At 29.4% G+C, this 17,062-nt stretch overlaps 1 protein-coding gene across 2 annotated transcripts; it reads right to left on the bottom strand.

Moving 5' to 3' along the window:
* Positions 1-5,767: 5,767 nt before the first annotated feature.
* On the bottom strand, positions 5,768-15,115 carry LOC101259588 (uncharacterized). 2 transcript variants are annotated; one of them, XM_010328982.4, is made up of 3 exons: positions 14,720-15,115; positions 13,352-13,882; positions 5,768-7,324 (listed from the first exon to the last, which is right to left on the bottom strand). In XM_010328982.4, the coding sequence occupies exons 2-3, from the start codon at positions 13,391-13,393 to the stop codon at positions 6,101-6,103; spliced, it is 1,266 nt and encodes a 421-aa protein (XP_010327284.1). In that variant the 5' UTR covers positions 13,394-13,882; positions 14,720-15,115; the 3' UTR covers positions 5,768-6,100. The 2 variants fall into 2 exon arrangements, with proteins under 2 accessions (XP_010327284.1, XP_069146437.1); XM_069290336.1 differs by having other exon boundaries at positions 13,352-13,965.
* Between the last annotated feature and the right edge of the window lie 1,947 nt (positions 15,116-17,062).

The following is a 17,062-nucleotide window of genomic DNA, read 5'->3' on the forward strand; positions in this document are numbered from 1 at the left end:
AACTCTGTGAGACAACTACTCTCTAGTGGAATTATCACAATTGACTATGTCAAGTCAAAAGATAATGTGTCGGATCCACTTACAAAAGGCCTAAATAGAGAGGGAGTTGAGAAATCATCGACGGGAATGAGACTATGGCCGAGAACAAGTCATCGTGGTGGTAACTCTACCTAGAAGACTGGAGATCCCAAGATCTAGGTTCAAGGAGATAAAACAAAGTCATTGATGACGGTTCAACATTGTCAAAGAAAAAAAATATTATTATTATTTTCTGGTCCATTCTCATGATGAGACAATGTTTAGTAACCAGGATAAAGACATAAGGAATTTTTAATGGTTTCTAAGTTTGATACAGGGAATATAAAATGGTGTATCTATGGGATAACACATTTAGAAATCACCTATGTAAGTGTGAAGTGTAAGCCGCTTCAAGGAGAATCCGGTAAGGCCAGTTCTTTAAGCACTTACTATCCAAGATGTGTTCATGGCTGAAACGAACAAAACAATGAGAACTAAGAACAGTTCAAGGGTTGATTGTGTGATATGTTGTCTAGGTATACACCAAAGCTCGACGGTTCAAAGATATCAAATCTACCGATTGACCGAGTATATCCGATATATGTTCACTACGGAAAGTTTAAAGGTAAACCTACTTATCCAGATGCGATTAACCTTTACCTACAAGACACACAAGTTTTTTCATGCATATGTTTTAACAATAGCCTTCCCCATTCATGTGGGGGATTGTTGGGTTTTAGCAAATGTGAATGGGAAAAGAAAAGAGAGAATATGAAAAGTGAGGGAACTACTTTGGAGGGAAAATGAAAAGTCATTTGCAAAGTGCAAATGAAAAGTCATTTCTTATAAATTTGCAGGTAACGGTAACATTCTGAAAAGTTGTTACTCTTTCCGAAAAGTCGTTACTTTTCGAAAAGTCGTTACTTTCCAAAAAGTAGTTATTTTCCTAACAGACACAATTTTTTCGAAAAGCTGTTATTTTTTCCAAAAGACACAACTTTCTGGATAAAATGGGTCTGAACAGATTTCACTGAAAAGACATGTTCCTTGCTGAAAATGGCTATAAAAGGAAGTCAATTTTTGATTTTTTAATCACTGAAGATTTTTTCTTTCTCTGCATTTATTTTTCTCTCAAATAAAATCAAAGTGTCGATCGACTGAGTCTGTGTGACTTGTTGCTGTTTTCAGTTCGTTGAAGTTAAAGAAGTTTGAGGTACCGCTATTTCTTTAACAGGTGTAATCCGTTTTATCTTGGGAGAAATTAATCCATAACCTTGGGTACAGTGAGGGGATTAAATTTCTTAAGGACACACAGTAGTTTCAGTGGACTCGGATTAATTCCTCTATTTTAAATTTTTTCTGCTTCATCTTGTTTCTGTTTCTGTTCATTAACTTCATAAATACAAGTTATTGTAAGAATAACAGGGTGAAATCACATTAGATTCAAGTTTTGTTATATTGAGATTGATAATTAAATATTAAGTGAAGTGTATTATGTGATACCATTAAGATTATGTTATTTGGAGATATTGAGACTACACCCTAGACTTGAAAATTAGAAAATATGAGAGTTCACATGTTAACAAAATAAGGAAATTGATTCTAAATTTGAGTTTGGGGGTAAGTTAAACACCTAGTATGGGTGTCATTAATTTTGAAATCTTATTTCGGTAATTTAATTGAATAAATTGCTTTGATTTGAAAGTTTAACGAAAAGGGAAAACTCAAGTTCCAAAAGTGAACTCTTGATCGATTAATGCAAGTGGATTTCTAAACCCTTGTTAAGTGTATGAAATTTGTGTATTTCCTTGTGGTATGTGTTTGGGAGTAATGAGACTTGGTGAAGGATTGACTTGTCCACCTTGATTAATTTTGATGATGAAAAGGGGTAATAAAAGACAATGTGATTAATTGTTTGTGTGTGATGAGTTGAGAAAGGTACGAGTACCGGTGTTATAAACGCAAAGTTTATTACTATAGAGTGTGGATTGTAATTCGAGAAGGCCAGGGCATATGGAAATTAACTGATATTATATTGATTTGATTTATTATGTGTGATTGTGTTCTTTAATGAACCCGTATAATTATGATTATTGAGGCGATTATATGTCATAGTGACATTTTATTTATTGAGACATCGCATCATCCTCTTTATTTGATATCATATTGTGTACATGCATTGACATGAGATTGGGTATGAGTAAAGGTCTAACACATGTAGATCGTCCGTGTTAAGATCGAGTATGATTATAATTTGGGCACATGGAGACCGTCCGTGCGAGAAATTGATTATGATTATAAGTTGGGCACATCGAGATCGTCCATGATTGAGATTGTTAAATTTTATGATAGTGCATTGAGATCGTCCGCACAGAAACATGGAGATCGTCTGTTTCGGTACATGTACCTCGCGAAGCCCCCCATAGGTCATGAACTCTCTATGTATTTTCAAGGAGTATCATGTATAAACGGTTGAGAGAGTACTTGGTATTTTGAGACATATCATTTCATCGTGTCATATTACATTGCATCTCATGATATCCTTTGGTTACCTTTATTTTATGAACTTGATCTTGTGTGTTGCTGATATTATTTGTGGATGTTGTAATTGATGAATATTATTGAGCTTATTGTTGAGAATATGTGATTGTTAGAATGATATTGTTGAGATATGTGCTTGTAAATTGTGCACTGTTAGGTTGAACTTATTTTATGCACGTTGTTGTTGTGGAGATTCGGTTGGGGTGTAAGGAGTACCCGTATTTTATCCTCTTAGATTGTGTTTAGAGGTTTACTTGCTGAGTACCGTGTGATTGATACTCACCCCTTGCTTCTACTATTTTGTTTGTAGGTTATTAGCTTGGACCTTTGTGATATTTTCTCTTTACCTTGTATGAGGCTTCTTATGGAGATTTATGAGGCCGTTGCTTGTCATTTCAGTGGACCTTCTTACTGCTATTTATGATCTTGTTCTACTCTAGAAACAATGTCATATGAGACTTGTATTTTTCTTTTGATTAGATTGCAATACTTTAGAGGCTAGTATTAGACTTTTACTGTCGTTTTACTTCCACATTCATTATATTAGTAGGATGTTAGGCTGACTTGTCTTGATAAGATAAGACGAGTGTCATCACATCTATTTTGGATCGTGACACCATGGGAGCATGATGAAGAGATGTGAAGTAGTGCATCCTTTTTTTAGGGGATTGAAGAAGAGTTGTTCAGTTATTTTGTTCTATTTTGCAATATTTGGAGCTCTGTTAGGGTTTTAGTGTTGTACGTTTCTTGTTCTTCTTCTGATCCTTTTCTTTCTACTTCTTATATTATATTTTATAATTAGTTGTATAGATATTTCTTCTTCTATTTCTTTTCATATATATATATATATATATATATATATATATACACACTAGGTAAATTTTTTGAGCTTTACCCAGTCCTAAATAATAATTGCATTGAACTTGCAAATAATTTTTACTAATATCGATACATTAAAAATAATAGAAAATAGGTTCTTAAAAAATATTGGCAATACTCCAATATGAATTTGATTATTTTATCAATATCACATAAGTCAAGAACCTCTAATGAATGACTTATTCACGATATAATCAATCATTGGTTCTTCAATCAACATTGAAAGAAAAATAAAGAAGAACATATGAATATATATACAAAGGTGTTTCGTAATAAAAAAGAAACATTTAAATTACAAAAATTATACAATTGTGATATATGGATAAGAAGAAAATCCAAAAATTTGTTAACATTTTCAAAAAAGAAATTACGCTTGCACATGAAAGCAATTATAACTTTTGAACTTGTATAATGAATTTCTTCAATTGATAAGTGAGAAATTTCATATTTACGTAAGAAAATATAATATGTAAGCTTATACATAGCACTTTTACAATAATTATTTTCCGTACAATAAATATACCTACTACATGTATATATTTTCTATCTATAACCAGAGAAAATAACTTTGCAGAAATATAAAAAACCAAGTTTAAAACATGTACTCAAAAACAACAATTAATATCATAAACATAAATTAATGAGTGTAAAAAACATATCAGGATATGTATGAATAGAATGAAATATAAAGGAAAAAATCGAGTTCACTGAATACACAATATCCCCTTTAAAAAACTACTTCCCTCCAATACAAGAGATTTAATGAATTACATCCTCTCACGATGAAAGATTTTTTCACCAACTTATTGATAAAAAATAGTGGTGTTAGTAAGTCACTCGAAAGGAGCAAAGTACAAAAATATTTAATTTTGCGGAAATAGAAGAGATTAAAATTAGTTGTTTTAAAATGAGAGAAAATCCTTCTATTTATAGACAACAAAGGTTAGTGTGAACAAATGTTTATTGTGTCTTAACAGAAAGGTTACAACTATTTGAAAAAATTGCAACCCTTCGGAAAATTCATAACCTTCATAAAAGTCACAAACTTTTCATAAAGTCGCAATTTTTCATTAATGTCACAACTTTTCATAAAAGTCATGACTTTTGATAAAAGTAGTAACTCTTCATTAAAGTCACAACTTTTGATAAAACTCACAACTCTTTATTAATGTCATAACTTTTGATAAAAGTTGCAACTATTCATTAAAATTGTAGCTTTTCATAAAAGTCATATCTTTTAAGGAAATATGAAGGGTAGTTTTGGAAATAAGTAATTTTAAAAGGACATTATTGCTTGTGGTGATGCCATATAGGTGGGCCTAGAGCTATCTTTTATATAAATATATGATATATGATATATCAAAAATACAATTATAGATTCAATTTTTAAATTTTTTGTTAAGAAAATATTCCCACACACATATTTTTTCTTTTATGATTTAGTAGTAAATTTATATTTATTATTTTTGATGGTTAGATTTATTTTATAAAATTGTCAATATATATCTTTAAAAGAATTTTTAAAATATAAAAAGTAAAATATAATATATATCCAAAAGCTCAAATTCAATACCTCTCTATTTCGAATAAAGAAGGTATATTATTTTAAAAAAATATTAAATTAAAATTAAATTAATAAACACATATTTAACTTTCTAGAAAGAAGTAACTTCTTAGAGGGATAAACCCAATCCAGATGTAATACTATCACTTGTATGTATACTAGACTAGATGTGGAATGCCCGTGCAAGGCACGGGCCCGAGATCATACCAATTCTTGCTTGTAAATAAATAACCAATTTTTATTTTACGAGTTTAAATTCAAATTACAACTTGAAATTAACCAATGAAAGTAAAGTCAATTAAAAAAGAAATATCTTCCTTTTTTCAACACTCCAAAAATGTTGGTGTACATATATCTTATCCTTAGAAATGCATAGAGGACCAACATACACAGTACTTTTATAGAGCCAAAGCAACAAACATGAATGTTCTTGTGACGGAGCAAGTGTATTCTGTTTTCTTGTTTTTGATTTCATTCCAAGCTTATGAAGGGGATTGTGTTTTTGATTTCATTCCAAGAGATCAAACAAAACATACGCTTGTGTTTTCTGGAGAACACATTAAGTTAGAAGACAACATTAGCATCTAAACAATACAAACACGACTATACAAGTTAATAAACCAAATACTACAATAGGAAAATGAAAATTCAATTTCAAAACCAAGCAAAATAAGAACCTATTGTACCCTAACATTAGTATGGATAATACTTGGACCAATGGAGGGGATGGAAGCGTAAAGAGAATATTCAGAAAGATGAGAGATGTAAGGATGAAGGTGTGTTTTATTTATGAGGAAAGCTCCTCTATTTATATACAAAATTTACAAACTTTTGGCCAAAAGTGGCCGACACATACTTTACACATGGCCTCTCTTTATTCGGCCGACACAAGAAAACAAAATACTTACTATTACTACTTTATATAATTGGCCGACAAACTTTTTACATGATTGGCTGACAAACTATTTACTTTACGACTTTTATACAATTTGGCTTTTTATAGCCGACGCAACACGACAAAAATAAAATTATTTCTTTCTACATATGGCTGATATTCAGCCGACACAGAATTTTAATAAAATACAATTTTTTTTTTACTTATTCGATTTGTACGTCTGGTATGACATTATCTTCTCCTTGACATTTTGAACATATATGGTCGGGGTATTTTTGTCCAATAATTTTGCAATATCTGGTCAATAATTCTTCCGAAATAAACCCTTTCCTTAATGCTCTTGTTGTTGGTTTTTGCTCTGGCTTGAGTAGACTAAGTATCCATTGGCGTATCTCTTCCATATCTTGTTCTCTGGTTTCTTTAGAATTTGAATATATCATAACTTGCTCTCGTACATAATAGCTCCATACTGAGTTTCCGTTTAAATAATTGTTAGTTAGTTCATTTAGGATAGTTGCTATTCCTATAACTCTTTTGTTGGCGTAGAATTCTGGTATCTCAATCTTTTGTATTTCTTGTTGTATTCCGATATCTTCTGGAATTATCATATCTCTGGTCAAACCAATTTTTATAACTTGTATAATTGGTTTTATCTCATCAAATAATATCTCTGCTGGTGCTGAATAAAACTTTATATAAAACAATGTTCCTTTAGTAATTCTTTTATAGTTCATAAAGGCTTTGTATAGCTCTGGTATGGTAGATATTTCATCTCCTGTTTGGGTATAAACTGTATTAAGTAATCCATAACTATAACATGTTTTTACTAGATTTGCATTGGTGCCCGGTTGTGCTATTAACTTATTATATCCTTGTAGCTTTTGGGTTATAAAATCAGTGTTAGGGTTTTTGGTAGTTGGAGATCTAGGTGTTGAGTTTAAATAATTTTGGATTTTATAAAGGTTTTCAATATATGAGCGGGTTATGTGGTTGTAGGCTTTTTTATCTTGGTTTAAACTTTCTGAGTAAGTATGTATTTGCGGTGGTATAAATAATGAGTCTTTTTGGTTCTTTGGAATAAATGGTTTATCGAAGATTTTGTTCATATTTAAATTTGTATATCTTATTCCACTAGCTCCTTTTGTTGTAGATGTGCTTGCTGTAGCTGCATTTAAACAAACATTGTCATGGGTTTTATCGAGTTTCCCAACGTCTCCTTCTAGTTCTGGCTTTTTACCGTCTGCCGAACGACGTAGCTCCACATTTTTAGAGTCATGCTGCTGACTTGTAGATTCTTCCTTTTCTTCTAGCTTTTGAATTCTCAATCCCATACTGTCCACTTTTGTACAAAGTGTAGTTAGGGTTTTGAGTATGTTTTCCATAACATTATCTTGTCCTGGCTGTGTAACTCTGTCTTGATAAATAGTCTGCAATCATATTTTTGTCAGTTTTTATTACCTCAATTGTAAATGTAAAATTTAGTATGTTTAATACTAGTCTCCTTATTTCTTTTGTTGTAACTGAATCATCTAATTTTTTCGTTATCCACCATTTTACTTGTGTGTTATCTGTTCTTACAATAAATTTATTGTAAACAATATATGGTTCAAATGCTAATAAACATTTATATAATGCGAATAATTCTTTTCTATTTATTTCCCATTTTATTTGTGCTTCTGTATAAGATCCTGAATAATATCTACAATGGTGTTCTATTTTTTCTTTTTCATATTTGTATTTTAAAACTCCTCCATAACTATGATCACTTGAATCTGTTTCGACAATATAAGTAAATGTTTTATTTTCATCAGGAAAATATAGTTTTGGTAGTTTTTTACATAAATTCTTAATATTTCTTATATGTTTTTTATCTTTATCATCAAAATGATATTCTACATCTTTTTTAAGTTTTTTATGTAATGGTTTTAGATGTTCTGCTAATTTTGGTATATATTCTCTTACCTGATTTACTAATCCTAGAAAGGATTATAATTTCTTTTTTGTATCTATATTTTCATCAATAGTAATTATTTTTTGTACTATATGTGTTTGCATTTTTATTCCATTTTTATCTATTTGTATTCCTAGAAATTCTATTTGTGATTTCATAATTTCTGCTTTTCTTTTACTCAAACTTATACCTGCATTTTTTACTATATGTATAAATTTTTCCAATAATCTTATATGTTCATCTTGTGTTCTAGAATATAATAATATGTCATCTATATATACAATACAGTTTTCTAGCTGGTTAAAACAGTTATCCATAAAATGTTGGAATCTACCTGGTGCATTTTTATATCCAAAAGGTAAAACATTCCATTCATAGAAACCTTGCGGTACTGTGAATGCTGTTAATTGTTTAGATTCTTCTTCTAGTTTTAGGTGGTAAAATCCTGATTTGCAGTCAAATTTACTGAAATAATTATATCCTTGTATTTGTCTTATTTTTAGTATTTTGTTTGGTATTGGATAATTGTATGTTTTGGTTTTAGCATTTAGATTACGATAATCTATGACCATTCTACTTTTACCTCTTTTTTGTTCACTATGTTTTATTACTATAAATGCTGGACTTGTATGTTTACTATTGCTTTTTTGTATGTAATTATTTTCTAACAATTCATTTATATGTATTTTAAATTCTTCTAGATCAGCAAAGTTATATTTTAATGGTTTTTGTGTTATTATACTATTTTCATCTATTAATTCAATTTTTACTTTTGTCTTATGTTTTTCCCATCCTTGTAATGGATCTTCACTATATAATTGTTCTATTTGTTCATTAATTAATTTGACTTTGTCTATAACAAATATAATAATTTCTAATTGCGTTATTTGTTTATTATTTATATTTTCCATTTCTTGGTTTATCTTTTCACTTCCTTTTATCCATTCCATAGTTTTTCGTTGTTTATTATTTACTCTTTTTGCTCCTATCTTATTTCCGCATGGTGTAGTAAGCCACCAATGTGTTTTTGTTATTATGTGTGGATAATATTTATCTAAAAATGGCATTCCTAATAACATATCTTTTGTAGTAAATTCAAAATTATACATTTCTTCTATTGTTAGTATTTTATCCCATATTTGTATTTTTATATTTTTTGCTTTGTATTTAATCATACTTCCTTCATTGTTAAATCCCGTTACTACCATAGGTGTTTTTAATTTTTCCCATTTATCTTCTGGTAGGCAATTATATTTACATATATTCGCTTCTGCTCCTGTATCTATCATAGGTGTATAATATCTGTTGTAATATCCTTCTACTATAATTTTTGCAAGTATAAATATTTTCATTAATCATTTTGTCCTTTTTATAATTATTTTCTTATTTTGACAAGTTATTGTTAATTGTTCATTTTCTATGTTGTATGGTTTAACTTTTTCTAACCATTTTATTCCTAATGTAATATTATGATCTCCTTGGCATATTTTGAATTGTATTATTAAGAGTATTCCTCCTATAATTATTTCTTTTTCTGTTGTTTCTTCATTCGTGTTTACTATCTCACTAGGTAGTCCAGGGCATGTATGTCCTGTTCTTATAATTTCTTCTTCTAATACTAACTCTCTTGTTATATAATTTTCTTCTTGTCCTGTATTTATTAATATTTTATATTTTCTTTGGTCTATTATTCCTGTTATGAAATAATGATATGGTGTTATTTCTTCTTTATCTAATAGGCTTTGTGGAATTTCATATTTTCTTTTAGATGTACTCATCCTTGATGAGGTGACTCTTGTCAATGTATTTGGTACGCTTGAAGTGCTTAATCTTTCTTTTACTATCTCTAAATCTTCTTCTATATCAATTTCTTTATAGCTATAGTCATTATTGTCTATTACAGTAATTATTTTTTCAAAAGGATTTTCTATTTTTATTTTGTTAATTTTATTTTTTGCTGTTATTTTATGCTTTGTTGTTAGTATATATAAATTTTTACATCTTGCTGTAAATAATTTGCTTCCTGGTGCTAGTTCTATTCCAGACATTTTCCAATATAGAACTAATGATCTATCTATGTTTTTATCTGTTAATGATACTGTATAATTAGCACTTATTGTAAATTTAAATTTTTGATATATCAAGTTTCCTTTTACTGCACTAATTACGCTTTTTTCTATAGGGTGTACAATTCTATCATCTGCTAAATATATTTCTATAGGTGTATCTATTCCTTCTCTAAAGCAGGCTTTTATTAATATTTCTGTTCCTCCTAAATGTACATATTTTATTGGTGATTTAGCTTTTATATCTTGTATTTCTTTGTTTATCATTCTTTTATTTATTATAGGTATATATGTTTTTCCTCTTGTGTATTTGCAATCTATGATATGTTCTTTTTGGCTAACTACATAGTATTCTTCTTTTTGTCTTTTAAACAAATTTCTTAAAATAGGTATTTCTAATACTTTTTCAACACTTAAATCTAATTCTTTTCCTTTTATTTGTTCAAATATCGTATTATCAAATATAATTTTCTGTTCTGATGATTCTTCATTTTGATATTCTTCCTTAGATATTATTTTTATTTCATTTTCAGACATTATATTTCTTCATCTGTTTCATTATTATCTATGTTAATATTTTCTTCTTCATTCTCAGTTTCTATATCTGATACTTCATATATACTATCATTTTCACTTAATTCATAATCTATGTACTCTATTTGCATATATTTTTCATTATCTATAATTAATTCTGCTATCTGTTTTCTTTTTGGATTTTTGGGTAATTTACAATCTTTAGCTATGTGTCCTATCTTTCCACAATTATAACAAGTACATTGGGATATCTTTCTTTTCGGTCTGTATGGTCTTTTTATTTTATAGTTTTTTACATAATACCTTCGTCTTGGTTGTTTATATTTATATATAGATTTCTTTTTTCTATAATTTTTATATCTTTTAGATTTTTGTTTTTTAGTTGTGCATCCAAATTGTGGTGCTATTTTATTTTTGCAACATGATAAATTTTTATTTAGTACTTTTTCCATTTTTAATTTTTCTTTTTGGTTTTCACATAGTTGTATGAACCATTGATTTAAAAATTTTATTCTAGATCCTAAAGTATCTATTATTCCTTCATTATTCCAATCCTTTATTACGTTTGTACTAAATGGTTCTGGTAATTTTGTATAATATTGTTTTCTTATTTCTTTTGCTTCGTCTAAATTGTATTTAGCTTTGTAATAATATTCTTTAAATGCGCAAGTATATTCTTCTAAGTAACACATTTTACATATAGCTAATTTTGTCATAAGTTGTCTATTTATTATTTTTTCTCTATTTTGTTCTCTTATATCTGTAGTCATGCCTCCAAATTCATTTCTTATTGCTGATTCATATTTATCTAGTATATCTATATTTGTTGCTGATGCAGATCCATCCATTTTCTTATCATTCCTAAGTACTTCTAAACTTTCCGAGGGTAGATTTTCTATCCATAATTTTGTTGTTCCTACAAATGTTCTTTCTATGTATCTTGGTGTTTTTGCTGTTTCTATTTTATTGTCTATTAACTGTTTAGACATATTTCCTATCCATATTAATATTGCTTTATTTATATCTGCGACACAATCTAAATCTAAAAAATTGTATTGTTCATTTGCTGGTTTAGGTGTCCAATTTTTATTTAATCTACTGTTCCATATTGCATTATTTCTATCTGATTGTTGATAGCTCTCTGTATAATAAGTTGGTGGTGTTCTCCTAGGACTATTTCTGGGACTATTATCTGGGGTTTTAACTCTTGACGTACTAGGTCTATTCATATCTCCTGTGTTTATCTCTAATTTTTTCGATTTATTTATCTGTTCTAGAATTTCTGTATATGTTTCACTTATATCACTTATTTCTGATTGTTGGTCATTTTCATTTCCATCTATTTCATTCACTTCAATATCTTTATTTAGATCTTCATTTAGTTTTTGTTCCATTTGTTTTATTTCATTTGTTAATTCTAGCTCTTTATCTTTTTCTTTTTGTTTATTTTCATATAATAATTTTAACCTAGCTAATTCTTTTTCTAATTCACTTATTCTTGTATTTTTTATTTCTTCTAAATTTTGTACTTCTTGTTTTGCTTGTGTTTTTATTTTTTCGATTTCTCTTGATTTATCTATTTCTTCATTTTCTTTTGTTATTCTTACCATAGCTGTTAAACTATCTTCTAATTTTGCTGTTTCTTTTTCTAGCATTAAATATAAGTTATTTCCTATTTTCTTGTATCTTCTTCCTAAATTTGAAAATACTATTTTTATTATCATTCCGTCTTGGTTTTCATATGTTTTTTCGTCTACTGCAAATTCTTCTTTGTTCATTATGATCTATGTATTATATTATGTTGTAATTCATATTCAAGACAATCTAATTCTAATTCTAACGTTAATATATCTTTTCTTTGTGCTAGTATTGATTTATTACATACTCCTGCTAATATGTTTTCTTCTAGTCTTCTTTTTCTATGTTGTAATTCTTGTTCTTTTTCAACCATTATTTCCATTATTTCTTCTATTAATTGTTGTTTATAGATTTCTTTGTTCATACTGTTTTTTCAAATAGCAGACATATTTATATTCTATTTTTGAAATTATGTTTATCAATTGATTTTTCCTATCATTATCTGTTTTGACTAGTTGTGATAGTTCATATTCTATATATAAAGATCTTAATTTTTTCCATATTTTTCTTATCTTTTTATCTATCTTAGTTCTTTTTATTTTAGTATTTTTATTTTTATTTATCATGGCTTTTTATATAATATTTTAAAAAGCCTACTTAATTTATCTGGATATCTAATCTTTTTTAACCTGTAATTCCTACCATATCGCTTTAGCCAATATTCAGTCATATTTAATCTCCAATATCTAAATCATCATATAAATCATACATATCATAATAAAGCTCATTTTGTATACTTTGTATGGTTAACTCAGTCCAACCTTGGGTTGTTATTTCTATTATCTCATATGTTAATAATTTATTATAAATTTCTCTTTTTATATCAATATTCAAATTTTTTAGTATATAGAATAATAATATCTTATAATCAACATCATCGTTTAATAGGTAGGTTTCCATTTTTATTATTTTTATTTTTCACTAAAATTTTATTCCTTTCAACCTCTTAAAAAATTATACTTGCTTATTATGCAAAAATAATGATTTAATAATCATCTAGTCTGGTCACTACTACAGTTTTCTTCTTTGATTAGTTACCCTAACAGCGCCTCAACTTTGTTTACTCCCCTAAACGGCCTTCTCTGCCTACCGGTTTCAACCTTAGGATGGCATAGTCTGGCAATACTTGTTTGAAGAATATTTCTGTAGCAAACTTTCTAAAGATGGTTATTATAACATTATTCAAACATTATAAACAATTATAATTAACAAGAGATTTTCAGGAATAAATTAATTTAGCTACTCATAAATATAAAATGGTATACCTGTTCTTGTAGATCATCTGTCATAGTTGATTTGTTTTCCATAGTTATTTAATTAACTAGCTCTGATACCAATGGAGGGGATGGAAGCGTAAAGAGAATATTCAGAAAGATGAGAGATGTAAGGATGAAGGTGTGTTTTATTTATGAGGAAAGCTCCTCTATTTATACACAAAATTTACAAACTTTTGGCTAAAAGTGGCCGACACATACTTTACACATGGCCTCTCTTTATTCGGCCGACACAAGAAAACAAAGCAGTTAAACGTACTCTGTGTATTTCTGGTTCAGTATGGATCAAATATTTGAGAGACTTAAGTATTTCTTGTAGTAATTTTTCTCGCCATGCTGAGCACAAGTTACTTAAAAAATGGCAATGGAAACACGAACTTGTCTAGTTCATTAATGATATCACAAAGTGGTTATCTCAGTCTTTGTAGAGTGGAAGTTAATATGACAGTGAACTTACATGTAGCAGCGAATTATTGATAGGCAACAAGCTACCCCAACCAGAACGGCTTTGGCCATAGTGAACTTGCGATGATTAATTCAAAAATTAGGACCTTTCTTAGCTCGAATACACATCATACACTACGTACACTAGTCTTGATATTATACTGTAAAGGGGAATACACTATTCAGGGCAGAAACATAAATTAAGGAGTTGAGTCTGCAGGGGAAAAACAATTATCATTGATTCATTTCCTCAAGTCTGAACGGTTGTTGTAGTATAAATTGATATCACACCCATTATTTCAATGTTCATTAGCCTAAAGATATTACATTATTGTATCCACATGAGAAACATTGTTCAAACTATCAAAGATGTAATCGCCAAAATTACAGTCATGCAGAAATTGCTAGGCTTAATTCATCAGAAATCAACCTTATAGAGCAGATGTATACATAAGTTCTCCATTGTATATAAATTTCTAGCATAGTCTATTTCATTGAAGAAATTTTATGAACATAAAGAGAGAACAAGCTCTTAAATTATGTGTGTCAAATCACATAGCAAAACAACTAATTCGAGCATGCTATAAGGAATACCAAAACGAAGAAGCAAATCCAGTAAACCAAAGTAAAATCAAAGTGCAAGAGATATTTCCGGATTCATCGAAACAACCAAATTAACATCAGGTTTAAACAAAAGGTATCAATAAAATTAGTAAATAGAACATTAAACAATACATAGACCAAGCATATGGTGGCGAAAAGATACACCTCCAGTTTTTGGTAGATCCGAGAGGAAAAACTTCAAATAATGAAAACCCAGAGAATGAACAAATGGGAAACAAGCAACAACCCAAATTAGTAGGCATACAGAGAAGGTGTACCTTATTGTCATTCTAAATAAGTGAAGGTTTTTACCTTCTTGTTTGGAGGAGCAAATCTATAGGGAATTGGAATGAAACGTTCGTGTTCGCATTATGGCAAAAAATGAATCTGTTGTTTTCCATGTAACATAGAGGAAACAAACCTTTCAGGATAACAAACGTGACTTTTATACATGGAACATAAAGGGAAGTGATAAGAGCTCTTCAGAATAACGAAGAGGAAGATATAAGATCCCAGAGAAAAAGAACGAAGAACGGGAGAAGGGGAAATTACCGACCTACCCTTCTCTTGAATCCAACAGAGAGAAACGACATAGAATTAATAGAATAAATTGGGGGTGAATTTATTGAGCTACGTGGCGGCTTGTATGATATATATATATATATATAAAACATGGTAATCATTTATCCGATTTCATACTATTACTCTACGCATATGAGTTACTATTTTGGGTCACCCGATGATATCTACTCAGTACATATTGCCTTATACTAAGCCTTACTTGTGTTTTCTTTGTTTTCCTTTTATTGAGTGCAGCGAGTGTAACAACAACTTTGACTCGCCCTCAGCTCTAGACAATGTCAGCATATCAAGTTCAAGGGTGATCTATTCATTCGAGCTTGTGTTGGATTTTCTCGGTCATCCTTAGTTTTTGGACATAAATTACTTTATTTCATTTACTTCAATGTCTTTGATACTCTTTGACTTAGTATTTGGAGATTAGATGTCCTTAATATGATTACTATAATGGAATTAAAGTTTTTTCAATTTAGTAGTAGGCTAACATAAACACACACCAAACAATATGAACAAGTGACAACTGAAGCAAGTATGTATTCAATAAAAATATCTAGCATACAAACGAGGACTCAGGCCTCTACACCACACTTGTTTAGGGAATGAGTTCATTGAGATTGAGTACTTTCAATCAATTCAATATGCTTTCTTTTAATGTTACTGTGTTAGAACGTGACGCTCCTATCCAATTATACCGTGTTAGAATGTGAGTTCAATCCAATAATACCGTGTCAGAACGTGACACTCCGATTCAATTATACAATGTAGAAACATAACACTCCAATTCAATTATATCGTATCAAAACGTGACACTCCGATCAATAATACCATCTCACAACGTGACACTCCGATCCATAATATCATGTTGGAATGTGAAACTCCGATCCAATAATATTATTAATTTATCATTTACTATCACCACTTTCACTTCATTAACGATACTTTATTAAGCCTCCATTATTTAAAGAATCACTTCTATAGAGAGGGTTCAAGACTATAAATTTCACGATCTCATGATTTCTGACCAAACACAAACCACACAATCAAGCCAACAACCACACAATCAAGAACATAGATAAATTCATAATATCACTCAATTTCATATCAATCACTATTAAGAGTCTACTATAAAATAGAATAAACCATAACCTACCTCCACCGAAGAATCGTAGTCAAGCAAGATGATTTTGCAATACTATTCCTTTCCTCAATACCTTCGAATATTTTCAATATATCAAGTATATATGAATAATTAGTAAGTTAACGAGTCTATAAACACTCATATTATTCGATGTCTAGTCTACACCAAAAAATTCACCTAATTGTGTAATCAATTTCTTAGAGTTCAAACACAAGAATAGGTCTTAACTCATTCAATTGGCATAGCCTTAATGAGATTCAATTAATATAATACACTTTATATTTTACTACATATCTTAATTTATTAAAGCTCGACTCACAATAAGATAACATTAAGTAATGAGTCCAAAATTTACCCAACTTACATGGGAACCACACTTAGCCTGCATACATGAAATATGCAGGACCTTACAACAATAGTAAATTCATAATTAGACCATAATTTACCATTATTGTATCCTAATTTTTCAACTAACATTAACAATTGAAGTCATTAGTTACGAGACTAGTGGAACACTTGCAGTGATAGAAACCCATTTTAGTCTTACCAAAGACATCACATGTATTAATCCTCACTTTCTTTAGAAATCTCTAGGTAGTATGAAACGTTCCACAATTTGAAATAGCTTGGAATAAGATAAGTAAATAAAACTATTCATTTTTGGAAAGAAAGGGAAAAAGCAAGAAAATTACCTGAGTTAAGAAAGTGAGTTTTGATAATTTTCAAACGGCCATAACTTCTAGCTTAGAATAAGTGGAATTTCTTGATATTGTTGGAAAGACCTTGGAAATATCTTTCCAACTCCGGTTAGTTTGGGCGATTTCAATATCGTATGAGTGAGTTATGCTTTATGGAAGTAGGACCGTTGGTTTGAGGAAAGTCCTAATCCGAACATAGAAAAGGGCAAACTAGTCTTTTCACAAATCAATTTCCAATTT

Source organism: Solanum lycopersicum, chromosome 10 (genome assembly GCF_036512215.1).
Source record: "Solanum lycopersicum chromosome 10, SLM_r2.1".
Taxonomy (NCBI): Eukaryota; Viridiplantae; Streptophyta; class Magnoliopsida; order Solanales; family Solanaceae; genus Solanum; species Solanum lycopersicum.